Source organism: Pteropus alecto, unplaced genomic scaffold (genome assembly GCF_000325575.1).
Source record: "Pteropus alecto unplaced genomic scaffold, ASM32557v1 scaffold156, whole genome shotgun sequence".
NCBI lineage: Eukaryota > Metazoa > Chordata > Mammalia > Chiroptera > Pteropodidae > Pteropus > Pteropus alecto.
Window position 1 is genome coordinate 4,624,254 of NW_006437746.1, and position 10,457 is coordinate 4,634,710.

The 10,457-nt window shown below is 60.4% G+C and overlaps 1 protein-coding gene across 1 annotated transcript; it reads left to right on the forward strand.

Moving 5' to 3' along the window:
- The first annotated feature begins 340 nt into the window (after positions 1-340).
- TMIE (transmembrane inner ear) lies at positions 341-7,925 on the forward strand. The gene is made up of 4 exons (XM_006914867.1): positions 341-436; positions 4,055-4,172; positions 7,387-7,536; positions 7,825-7,925. The coding sequence occupies exons 1-4, from the start codon at positions 341-343 to the stop codon at positions 7,923-7,925; spliced, it is 465 nt and encodes a 154-aa protein (XP_006914929.1).
- The last annotated feature ends 2,532 nt before the right edge of the window (positions 7,926-10,457 follow it).

The window sequence follows — 10,457 nt, forward strand, 5'->3', positions numbered from 1 at the left end:
AGTTGGAGAAACTGAGGCCCGAGCGGGGAAGGGAGGTGGGACCTCTTGTTCAAGGACCTGACCCCAGCCTGTCCTCCCTCCCACCCATTCGCACCCTGTGCCGGTCCTGGGGTAAGGGAGAGGGGAGTCTGGAGTCCGATCCCCCGGGAAGGGGGCGGGCCCTCCGCCCGCACCGATGTGCAGGCGGCCGGCACAGCAACCAGACACCGACGATGAATAAATGATGCCCGCTCGCAGCCTGCGCCCAGAGCGCCACCGCCGAGCGCCAGCTGGCCAGGGGGCAGTCACAGGAAAAAAGGACATCGCTCAGCTCCTGGACCTGTGGCCGAGCGGTGTGAAGATGGCGGGGCGGCGCGGCAGCGCAGGGCCTCTCTGGGCGCTGGGCGGCCCTGCGCTGGGGCTCTGCCTCGCGGGGGTCGCCGGGCAGCTGGTGGAGGTGAGGCTGGGCGGCGCGTGGGGGCTCGGGGTGGCTGGCACCAGTCCAGGTAGAGGGTGGGGAGCGCCTTTCTGACCGGGAGCTGCCTTTTCCCTTCCTTTTGCCCTGGGAGACCCGGCTTAATGGAGTGACACAGCCCTGCCCCAAGCGCTTCCAGGCTGTGGAGAAGATTCAGCTCCGATTCTAGGGTCTGTGGCCTGATGGGAGGGCACGGCCCCTGATTTCAGGGACGTTCTGATGGAGGACACTCACCCTGACCTGATCTTAAGGATTCCCTGTCCCATTGGGAGACACAGAGGTGCTCAGTCTGATGGGGACCCTGGGGGGAGGGGTGCATAGTCCTTGGTTTCAGTGACCTCTAGTCTGAGAAGTCAGAGATCTAGTCCCTGTTCTTAGGCTCTGCTGGAGGCAGCAGCTTCTGCCTCCAGAGATCCTCCAGGGCTCCCCATCCGATGGGCGAGACAGCCTGGGGAAGGAGGAGAGGGCATTCCAAGCTGGAGGCTGGGGACAGGAGGACGAGAGACCCTTTAGACCCTCAGCCACGTGCTGAGTCGACTCCATGCCAAGCCCTTGGCCCCGGAGGGGAAGGGCAGGAAGGACGGGACCCAGGGCCTCAGGGTCTGTCTTGGTCCTGGGGATAATGGGGAGCTAGCAGAGGTTTCTGAGCAGGGGAGAACTGTGATGAGTCCTGGTTTGGACAGAGGAGGATAAATTGGAAAAGGGAACATAGTAGGGAGAACGGGGAGGAGCTGCTGAGAGTGCATAGGAGAGATGAGGAAGATGGCTGGCTGGGTGGTTGGCCAGGAGCCTGGCTGGGGCCAGGAAGGGCTGGGAGGGCCAGGGTGGGAGCCATCTGTAGCCTCCCTGGCCCTTCTGTACCCTACTGCTACTGAGCAAGGAAGGGGCACCAAAGAGGCAGACCAGACCTCAGAATTCTGCAGCATGAGGGCGGAGAGAGAAGGCCCAGAGGCCAAGGAGGGGTGGAGAACGGAGCCTGTGCAGGCAGGGACAGAGCTGAGGGAGGAGGGACGCACCCCGGAGATCCCTGAGGTGGCAGGTGCTAGAGGACGCGATAGGAAAGGGAGGACAAAGCCTTATCCTAGAAGTCTGAGGTGACACAGCCCTGAACTAGAGGGTCTGAGGGACATGGGGCCCGAGCTCTGAACCCCAAAGCTAGGCTGTCCCTGCTCTTGATCAGGGGGCGTGATCAGAAGGCTGGGCTGGAGTCAGATGTCAGCTCCAGTATCCCTGTAAGGGGAGCCAGGCTGGCTGGAGCCACACGGCGTGTACTCAGGCCCCTCGCTGACTGTCCTGAAGCCTCGGGTGCAGAAACTGAGCTGACCTGGGTGCAGGAGAGGCTGAGGGTGGGGGTCAAGTCAGTGCTGAGCTAAGGACTCTCCCAGGCCCCAGGAGCACGTCTTCTCCCAGCTCATTAAGGGAAATTGCATTTTGAGTCCTTCTACCTGCCATCTGTCTACAGCCTGAGCAAAGGCCTAGCCGAGCCTGGGAGATCTGGGGAAGCACCAGAAAGATGGGCAGCACTGGGGTCCATGGCATCACCCACCCCAGCCCATGGGGTCCATGGCATCACCCTCCTTCCAGCTGAGGATCCGATGAAGGCTGGGGCCTCCAAACTTCAGAGTTCAGCCCCCCAGCAGTGCCCACCACAAGGAGATGCCTGACTGCTACCTGTTACCCTCTGCCCAAGACCCCCACAACTGCCCAGTCCCTGGCCCTGGCACTACCAACGTGTGCTGACCACACCTACGTGTACTGCAGCCACAGGCGTACCCTATTCCCACAAGTGTGCGCCCAACTCCACATGTGCCCAACCCCACACGTGCTCCAATCCCCCACACGTGTGCCCTAAACCCGCACTTGTGCACGTGTGTGACCCCGCACAGGGATCCAGGCCCCTGGGGTGATGCTGAGGAGAGGTGTCTTCCTGTCAATCTTGTCACTCAGGTTGGGTGGCGAGAGCTTCCCAGAGACGCCTGGAGCAAAGCACTCGAGTTACAGATGGAGAAACTGAAGCCTAGAGAAGGTGCCCACCCCAGTTCCCCTGGTTAAGAGAGAAGAGCTGGGGAATCAGAACCAGTCCTGGCACCGAGATCCTCCCGGGGACCTGGGACGGGCTGCTATTCCTCTCCAAGTGCGCCCGACACACGCCAAAGGGCCGTGTTCGTTAGATGAGGGAGCGCCTGGTGTGTGGTGGGTGCCCAGTCCGTGCATGGCCTGGGGGAAGACCAGGTGCATGGCGGCCCAGGGGCTGCCTCTCCTTCCCAGAGAGCCTGAAGAGACTCCTCCCGTCTGTCCTTGTTTGGTTAACTCTTTTCCCGCTTAGAAAAAAAAAAAAAAAAAAACGCAGCTCGCTGCCGGCGCTGATTTAACGTCACACGTAAGAACGCTGCGTTTTCTAGGATTTGACATTGGCCGCGCTCGAGAATTACCACATTTTGTAAGTGGAAATACCACTAGTAAAAACAGAATGCTATAAATAAAATGATGTCATTTGTTTCCAAAGACTATCTATATACTAGAGCAATGCAAAAATAACAATAAAAGGGAAATCTTTTGTGGCAAACTTTGAGGGTAAGGTTAGGGCTGTAATCCGTGAGTTATCTCGGGGTAAATGCTGCAGCCGCCAGCACCGCCGGCGAGTATGCTCTGGGCAGACGGGAAGCGGGTTAATCGGAGGGCAACATATTGCACAGATGTCCCAGGGTCCTCTCTCCTCCTAGGCACTAACTTCCATCCACTCCACCAAGCTTGGTGACAGAGGTCATAGCCCTGTCAATCCCACAGACCAGGAACAAGTCCTGCTCAGACCCCCCAGAGCAGGGCCATGACCCCTCAGACCCCTATGGCAGGGCCATGTCCCATCCAACCTCCAGGGCAGGCTGGTGCCCCCGCGAGCCCCCAGGACAGCGTGGGTCCCATTGGGAAGGCGGGAGGTCACTGTCTGTCTTTGCTCTGCTCAGACCTCTCCAGCCGTGCTTACATCTATTGGCCTCCAGGTGTCACTGTCGTATTGCGGACAAATTATTTATCTGGTTCTGTTCTATGAGGACTCTGTCCTAGCTTTCTGGTCAGAGGAAGTGACTCTGGAAGGGTAGGCGACTGTCAAAGCCACCTGGTGGGAGTCCTGGCCGGGCATCAGAGTCACAGTCCCTGACTCCACACCCCACCCCACACTGAGGGTACAAAATCCCCAGGGCAACCCCGACCTGGACGTGTCTCTGGCCTTGGTCCTGAGTCCCCATCTGCCTGTGGGGGCCTAGGACCTGAGCCGGGGGAGAGACCTGCAGGCTGCCTGAAGAGACCTTGAACCTGATGAGAACAGGCCATCTACTTTTGCCCCTACGGCCCTTGGTTTCCCCAAGCATCGACTACCCTCGCACTCCAAGTCCCCAGCTCCATGGTTCTGGGGCTCAGTTCTCCTCCCTTTTTCTAAATCTGGAACTTCCCAAGGTCTAGGTGATTGGTTGTGAATGCCTAGGACACTTGATCATATTCTGAACTGCTTGGGCTGAGTCCTTGCTGAGACCATGGCGTCTCTCGGCCCAGTCCCAGCCCCTGGCCTCTGCCTGGCTCAGTCCCCTTTCTTCTGACCCACAGCCCAGCACAGCACCACCCAAGCCCAAGCCGCCCCCGCTGACCAAGGAGACAGTGGTGTTCTGGGACATGCGCCTGTGGCACGTGGTGGGCATCTTCTCGCTCTTCGTGTTGTCCATCAGTGAGTAGCTGCTCCCCGCCCTCCCTGACACACCACAGTGGGAGCATCGCACCCCCCGCCCCCCCCAGCACCCCCCCAGGGGCTCAGAGCGGCAATTCCGGGCAGTGCAAGCAGGCCAGGCGCCCGCAGGAGGCCCACTGTGGTTTCTGGCACCTCTTGATCCACACACAGTCCCTGTGGAGGGCTGACAGGCCGGTGGTGACCTGAAGTATTCATGGCAATTATGGTAATTACAGGGGACTCCATGATCCAGGACGAGGACGTGTCATTTTTCCCTATAGCGGGCCTCCTGATGCTTTTCCTGCAGTTTGGCCAGCTTAAAGGGCCCACACCCAGGGGCCCCGGCAAGGCCGCCCTTGGCTACAGCTCAGTTCAGAGGCTCCCCAGATGCCCAGCAGATGTGGCTCCCAGGCTGCAAATCCTACTTTGTCAAATACCATCTCTCCGAATGACTCACACCCACCTCAATTAAAAGCAGGAGACCCCCATCCTCCCCTGAGACTGGGAGTTGCTTGATGCAAAGTCACAACAGAAATGGGCTGGGCATGGTCCTTTCAGTCATCTTTCTGGGGAGGGGATCTGGAATTGGGGAAGGGGGGCAGAAAATGCCAGTTGGGTGGGGGAGACCGCCATGGCACAGAGTCTGAGGGAGGGTCCTATAGGCCAAGGGGGTGGGGGGCAGGCAGTGAGGGGAAGAAAACCCACTCCTCCTGCAAAAGCTTCAGACAAGAGGGGATGAGCTGTGGAGGGGCGGGGTTTCCAGGGGGGACTGTTGGGAAGGTGCACCAGGCGAAGGGATGGTGTGGGCAGAGGTGGGAGGAAACGGCCTCCACACAGGTCTCAGATAACCTCTGCAGGACGTTTGTCGAGTGACCTCGGGTCAGGGCTGAAGTGGCATTTAAGTTCTAGCTGGAGCTGGACGAGGTCCCCTGAGGGCACGGCTGACAGCAGAAGGCCCATCCAGATGTGGGGGCTCCAAGGGAAACAAGGACATCTGATTTGCATGTGCTTCTCCTGGCACCAGAAGCGCCCTCCCTGCGGGAACCCGTCCACCCCACCCCTCTACCATCTCTTCGCGGCCGGGGTAGGAGCGGGATCTGAGCAAGAGGCTGCATTTTTTCCCTGCCAAGGCCTAGAACCAGTCAGGCTTCTTGGTGGAGGCCCCGCAGACAGACGGGCGTGGCTGCGGCCTCAGCCCAGGTGTCCACAGGAGCAGTCCAGGGTGCAGGTGCAGGGTGCAGCTCTGGGCCACCCCGGGGAGCCGGGGTGAGGACGCTGTGAGACCTCAGAACACACAATGGCCTCCCGTGGGCTCTGCTCAGCTGGGGCCACACAGGAGAGTTGCAGTGTGGGACCCAAAGAGGCACTTGGACTTTAGCCACACAGACCGACTCTGAGTCTTCACCCCATTTCCTAGCAAAGGGTAAGGGATGGTCCCAAAGACCCCCGAGCAGCAGGGCAGCTCTTGTTACCTCCACGCAGGGCCTTGGGAAGTCAGGATGACATAGTCCTGTCTCCTGGGCAGGAAACAGCTTTCCTGCTTCTCCATCTGCTCTTACCTAGGAGTGGAGCATCGCCCCGGAGCCTGCTCTTACCTAGGAGTGGAGCATCGCCCCGGAGCCTGCTCTTACCTAGGAGTGGAGCATCGCCCCGGAGCCTCGTGGAGAGGGGCCGGGGTTGGACAGGTGCCTCCGAGGGCCTCCTCCAGCCTGGGGCCTCATACCCCAAGCCCCTGCCATTTTGTTTCTCTCCTTCTTTGTAGGGAAGTGACCAGGCCAGGATGGGTGGGGCAGTGTTTGAGCCCTGCTCTGGCCACCAGTAGCTACTCTGTGAGTTTCCTTTGAAGCCCAGGCCTCCCAGGGCCTGGAACCAGTCCCTGTGGAGAGCCTGAGTGGGCATGGTCCCAAGGGGGTGCCTGATGGATAGCTGGAAGAGGTGGCCCGAGCCAGCAGGGTCAGGGCGGGGGACAAATCTTGGGCCTCAGGCATACACCCAGGGGTCTGGCAAGACCAGGACCCAGCTCTTTGGGTGAGAAAGTCCTGCTGTCCACTCAGGTCAACCCCAGACAGCAGTGTCCACTCAGACCTACTTCTGGGGCCCTCATGCAGCCCCCCACCCGAAAGTGCACCCAGTTACTGTTTGCTCCCCCAAACATTCATTCAAGGGTCCAGTCCTGTCCTCAGCAGCAAAGGCTTTGAGACCATTTCATTCATTCATTCATTCATTCATTCATTTTTTCTTTCGTTTTGTGAGTCTGGGTGAGATTTAGTGGGCCACAGTATTTGCATAGGATGACTCCAGAGGGTGCTCCAGCCCAGGCTATATTCCCCAAAATAGTTCTGCCTTGTCCTGCCTGACCCTCCTGTCCCCAGGAGTCTGCCAGGAAGTTATGTCTGGTCATCTGATTTATAATAGGAAGCAGCTCCATCCCGTCCCCCGAGGCCGGGGCCCAGGTGGTCAGACTGTGGGGGCCTTAGAAAAATAAACTCAATCCAGCCAGGTCCTGGCAGCCCTGCCCTGCCCTGCCCGTCACTAGACAGGCCAGCTCCGTGCCCCAGCCCAGCTCATGTGGGCACAGCCGCCCTCGGCAGGAAAACCGCTCCTGGAATAACTCCGTCTGAGGTGACACCCCGGGGCAGGTTCTGTGCCCTCTCACAGCTGTCATAGCCAGGAGCAGCGCAGGCTGGTCCTCAGGGAGGCTGAGGAGGCTGTAGCTATGTCCTCCAGTGTCTGAGGCCACTCTGGCCCTGCTCTTAGGAGCCCAGAGAGGAGAAGCTAGGAGCCCAGAGGCCTGGGTCGGAAGCACGGGACACCTCCAGGACGCTGGAGAGTCACAGGGCAGCCGTCCGCCCTGCCCTCCAGGAACTCTCAATCCAGTCAGAACGACCCTCAGGACCAGGACCCGTGACAGGGCCAGTGTAAGATGGAAATACGAGACCCCTTCATTCAAAAATCATTGAGAATTTCCAGACAGTGACAGCAGGGCATTAACCTAAGAACCGGGCCCTTGTACGAATGGGCCCTGTGTGACCTACTCGGGGACGACAACTTGGAAATCCCAGGGCCCGCGGGGGTTTGTCAGGATGCGGAGACCCCGCCGGAGTCTCTCGGGTGAGACACGGATAGGTAGATGGAGGCACACCTGAAGTTTGGATGTCATTCCCGGGGTGTCTGAGCTCCGACCCCGGCCAAGCCCACTCTGCTCTCCTTATAGTTATCACTCTGTGCTGTGTCTTCAACTGCCGCGTGCCGCGGACCCGGAAGGAGATCGAAGCCCGGTACTTGCAGAGAAAGGCGGCCAAGATGTACACCGACAAACTGGAGACCGTGCCGCCCCTCAACGAGCTCACAGAAGTCCCCGGAGGTGAGCGGGCCCAGGCCCCCAGCCTCGCCACCACCCAAACCTGCCAAGCCGGCCACTTCCGAAGTCCTGCCACCCAGCATCACCCATCCCCTGCAGTAGGTTCAGGGGGAGGGAACTCAGCTCTGTCCCTGGAGACCAGAGCACGGAAATCGGTCCCTGAGGGGCAGCGGAAAGGAGGCAGGAGGGGTTGGGAAGGAAGAAGGACATGAAGGGCTGTGTGTGGGAGGCGCGCGGTGGGCCCCAGGGCCCCGTCTCACTCCCGTCGCGTGCTGCCTCCTTACCCCGCAGATGATAAGAAGAAGAAGAAGAAGAAGGACAGTGTGGACACGGTGGCCATCAAGGTAGAGGAGGATGAGAAGAACGAGGCCAAGAAGACAGGAGAGAAATGAGGAAGGCTTCCTGGAGGTGGCGGCTGGGGCTGGCAGGCCCGGGGGCGCGAGTCCTGGCCAGGGTCCAGGCATCTCAGACTCCGAGCTCACACATGGACCATACAGGTTGTAGAACATCCTCTCCCTGCTCGGAGGGGGCTGCCGAGGCCCATGGCCATGGCCTCATGGCCAGTCGGGGGTAGGTACAAGGTTGCGGGGGTCCTCCCTCCTAGCCCAGACTCTACTCCTTGACCCCATCCATGTGGCCACTCAGCAAAGTTGGTCTTGGGCCACTGTTCCTCTGCAGACCCACCCCCAGACACACCTCTGTCCCATCCCTTCTGCCAGAAACAGCAGTGGCTCTAAAGGGGTGACGGTATGTGGTTGACTCCTGGAAGAAGGTGGCCACTGGATGGACTGGGGTGTGAGGCCACACTAGGCTGGCCACGAGGACAGAGAGGGTCACCAGGGGAAGCTGTGGCAGCAGGAGGTTCTTAGACTTGGCTGGCGAGCAGCCCTAGTGGCAGGGGGGCTGCCCCAAACCTGGCAGGGGTTCTGGCCCAAGGGGGTGAGCAGAGGTGGCCTGGAAACAGACCCCCAGGCCAGCAGACCACGTTCCAGGCAATGGAACGTACTTTTACACATTGCGATGGAGTGACGAGGCCAACGTGGAGCCCGGGGACTTGGGGATGGGGCCAGCCGCGGTGGGTCACAGGTAGAAGAGGCTGAGGGCAGCCGGTCAGGAGGAGAAGGGAAGAAGGCTGGCACCTGCGCCCCATCCTGAGGATCCAGGGAATATTTGAGAAGCCAAAGGGGACCTTGGGCTGTTCTGTGGCCCTTTCTCTACTTGGTGAGGTGGGAGGTGTCAGGGCCCTAGGATCACCACAGGGGGCCTTAGGGGCTGAGGCAGCAGCCAGCCCTCTGCCTGCTGACCGGGACGGCCCGCAGCTTCCCCTCCTACCATTCTCGACTGCGGAGCCCAAAAAAGCACTGCTGACAAGAAAGTGAGGGCCCCCAGGCCACCTGGGGACTGAGTCCTTCGGGAGGAGAGAGGCACAGAGGGACTTCCGGGTGGCAGCGAACATCAGCTGAGGCATTCGGACTTGGGCTGGAGACTAAGAAGACACCAGAGAAGGATTCTGAGCCAGGGGAGCTGCTGGAAAAGCCCATGGTCCCTGCAGGCTGCAGAGATCTGTAAATAAAGCTGAGTGTCTTCTCAGATCCGTGACCTGACATGACCCGTCAGGATGCCCCATCCCTTGAGCATTTACGTGGAGGGTGACGCAGCCATCGGTGATAGGTGGCGCCCAGGCCAGGTTGAAGTTCCCTCCCCCGACGTCTCCCCCTGTCTGAATTAGGATGAGCTGGAGGGAGACATGGTGACCAAGAGGCACAGGGGCCGCTGCAGCCAGGTGGAGCCTGAGGCCGGGCATCGGACCGAGGAGGAAGCTGCACTCTCCTCCGCTCCACCCCGTGGCTTTCGATAGGCCTTCGATGGTCTGAGTCCAGTGCTGGGGACACAGAGGAGTCAAATCTGGATGCTGACCTGAACCCGGATCATTACTACACAAGGAGAGGCATGCAGGCTGCCATGGGGGAGGAGCCCAGGGGCTCGGAGCAGGGAGGGGGCAGAGAGATGGCGGAGGGCCATCTGCTCAAGCTGGGTACTCACCCTGTCACCAGGGGGGGAACCCCGACTCTGCCCTCAGGGTCTAGCCTCTGGACTGCTCATACACAGGATTGGGGTGAAGGTCATTCTACCCATACAGACCAGCACCCTCCTGTGTGGCCGGGCAGCAGACACCCAGAAGGACAGGGGCCACTTGAAATCAAACAGAGGAGCAGCTCGTAAAGCCTGGAGGCGTCCAGACTCGGGCTCCATCTGCCCTGCCAGCTGCCTCCCTGACCTCTGACCTCGGCCTCCACTAGCCCTCTATGGACAGGCATGGTGCTGATGGTGGGGATAAGTCTGACCCCGGTGGGGACCTGCCCCATCTTCAGGCAGGGGCAGCGCTGGAAGGTCAGAGTTCACTGTGGTGCTTCAGGCCAAGGACAGCATATGTTGTAGCCACTGGCCAGGAGCGGGGACGATGTTGGGAGAGCCCCACTTAAAGCGGCACAGAAGGAACGCACTCGGACCCCGGCCCGGGCCCCGTCGCACCCTGCCAGCTTCAGCCTGGGCAGTACATTCTGGGGCCTCCATCATGTGACCCCAATATCATCCCCATACACACTCTCTCCCTTCTGCAGGAGCCACCGCAAGCCCCTGGGGGAGGCAGATCCCGGGCCTCTGCGCTCGCCAGCGCCTGGAGTCCCCAACCCGCACCCCCCCGCCCCTCAGTTTGGTTCACCCACCTCCCACTGGAGCAGGCTCAGGGAGCGAGGGGCCCCCGAGGCCCAGGAAGGAGGCCACATGGGGAAGAGAGATGTTTAATGGAGCACCTAGTCTCTGCCCTGCCTTGCAGGGTCGGAGGGGCTACACCTGTAGCATTCTGGACATGGGGGTGAGGAGGGGCTGGGCAAGGGAGGCGCCCCGGGGATGGGCCGAGCGTG

Bases quoted from the DNA above. Each gene is read 5' to 3' on its own strand.
- TMIE (XM_006914867.1), top strand. From the start codon at position 341: ATGGCGGGGCGGCGCGGCAGCGCAGGGCCTCTCTGGGCGCTGGGCGGC. The intron at 4,173-7,386 runs GTGAGTAGCTGC...CTCTCCTTATAG, and splicing joins GCTCTTCGTGTTGTCCATCA to TTATCACTCTGTGCTGTGTC. The intron at 7,537-7,824 runs GTGAGCGGGCCC...CTTACCCCGCAG, and splicing joins GCTCACAGAAGTCCCCGGAG to ATGATAAGAAGAAGAAGAAG.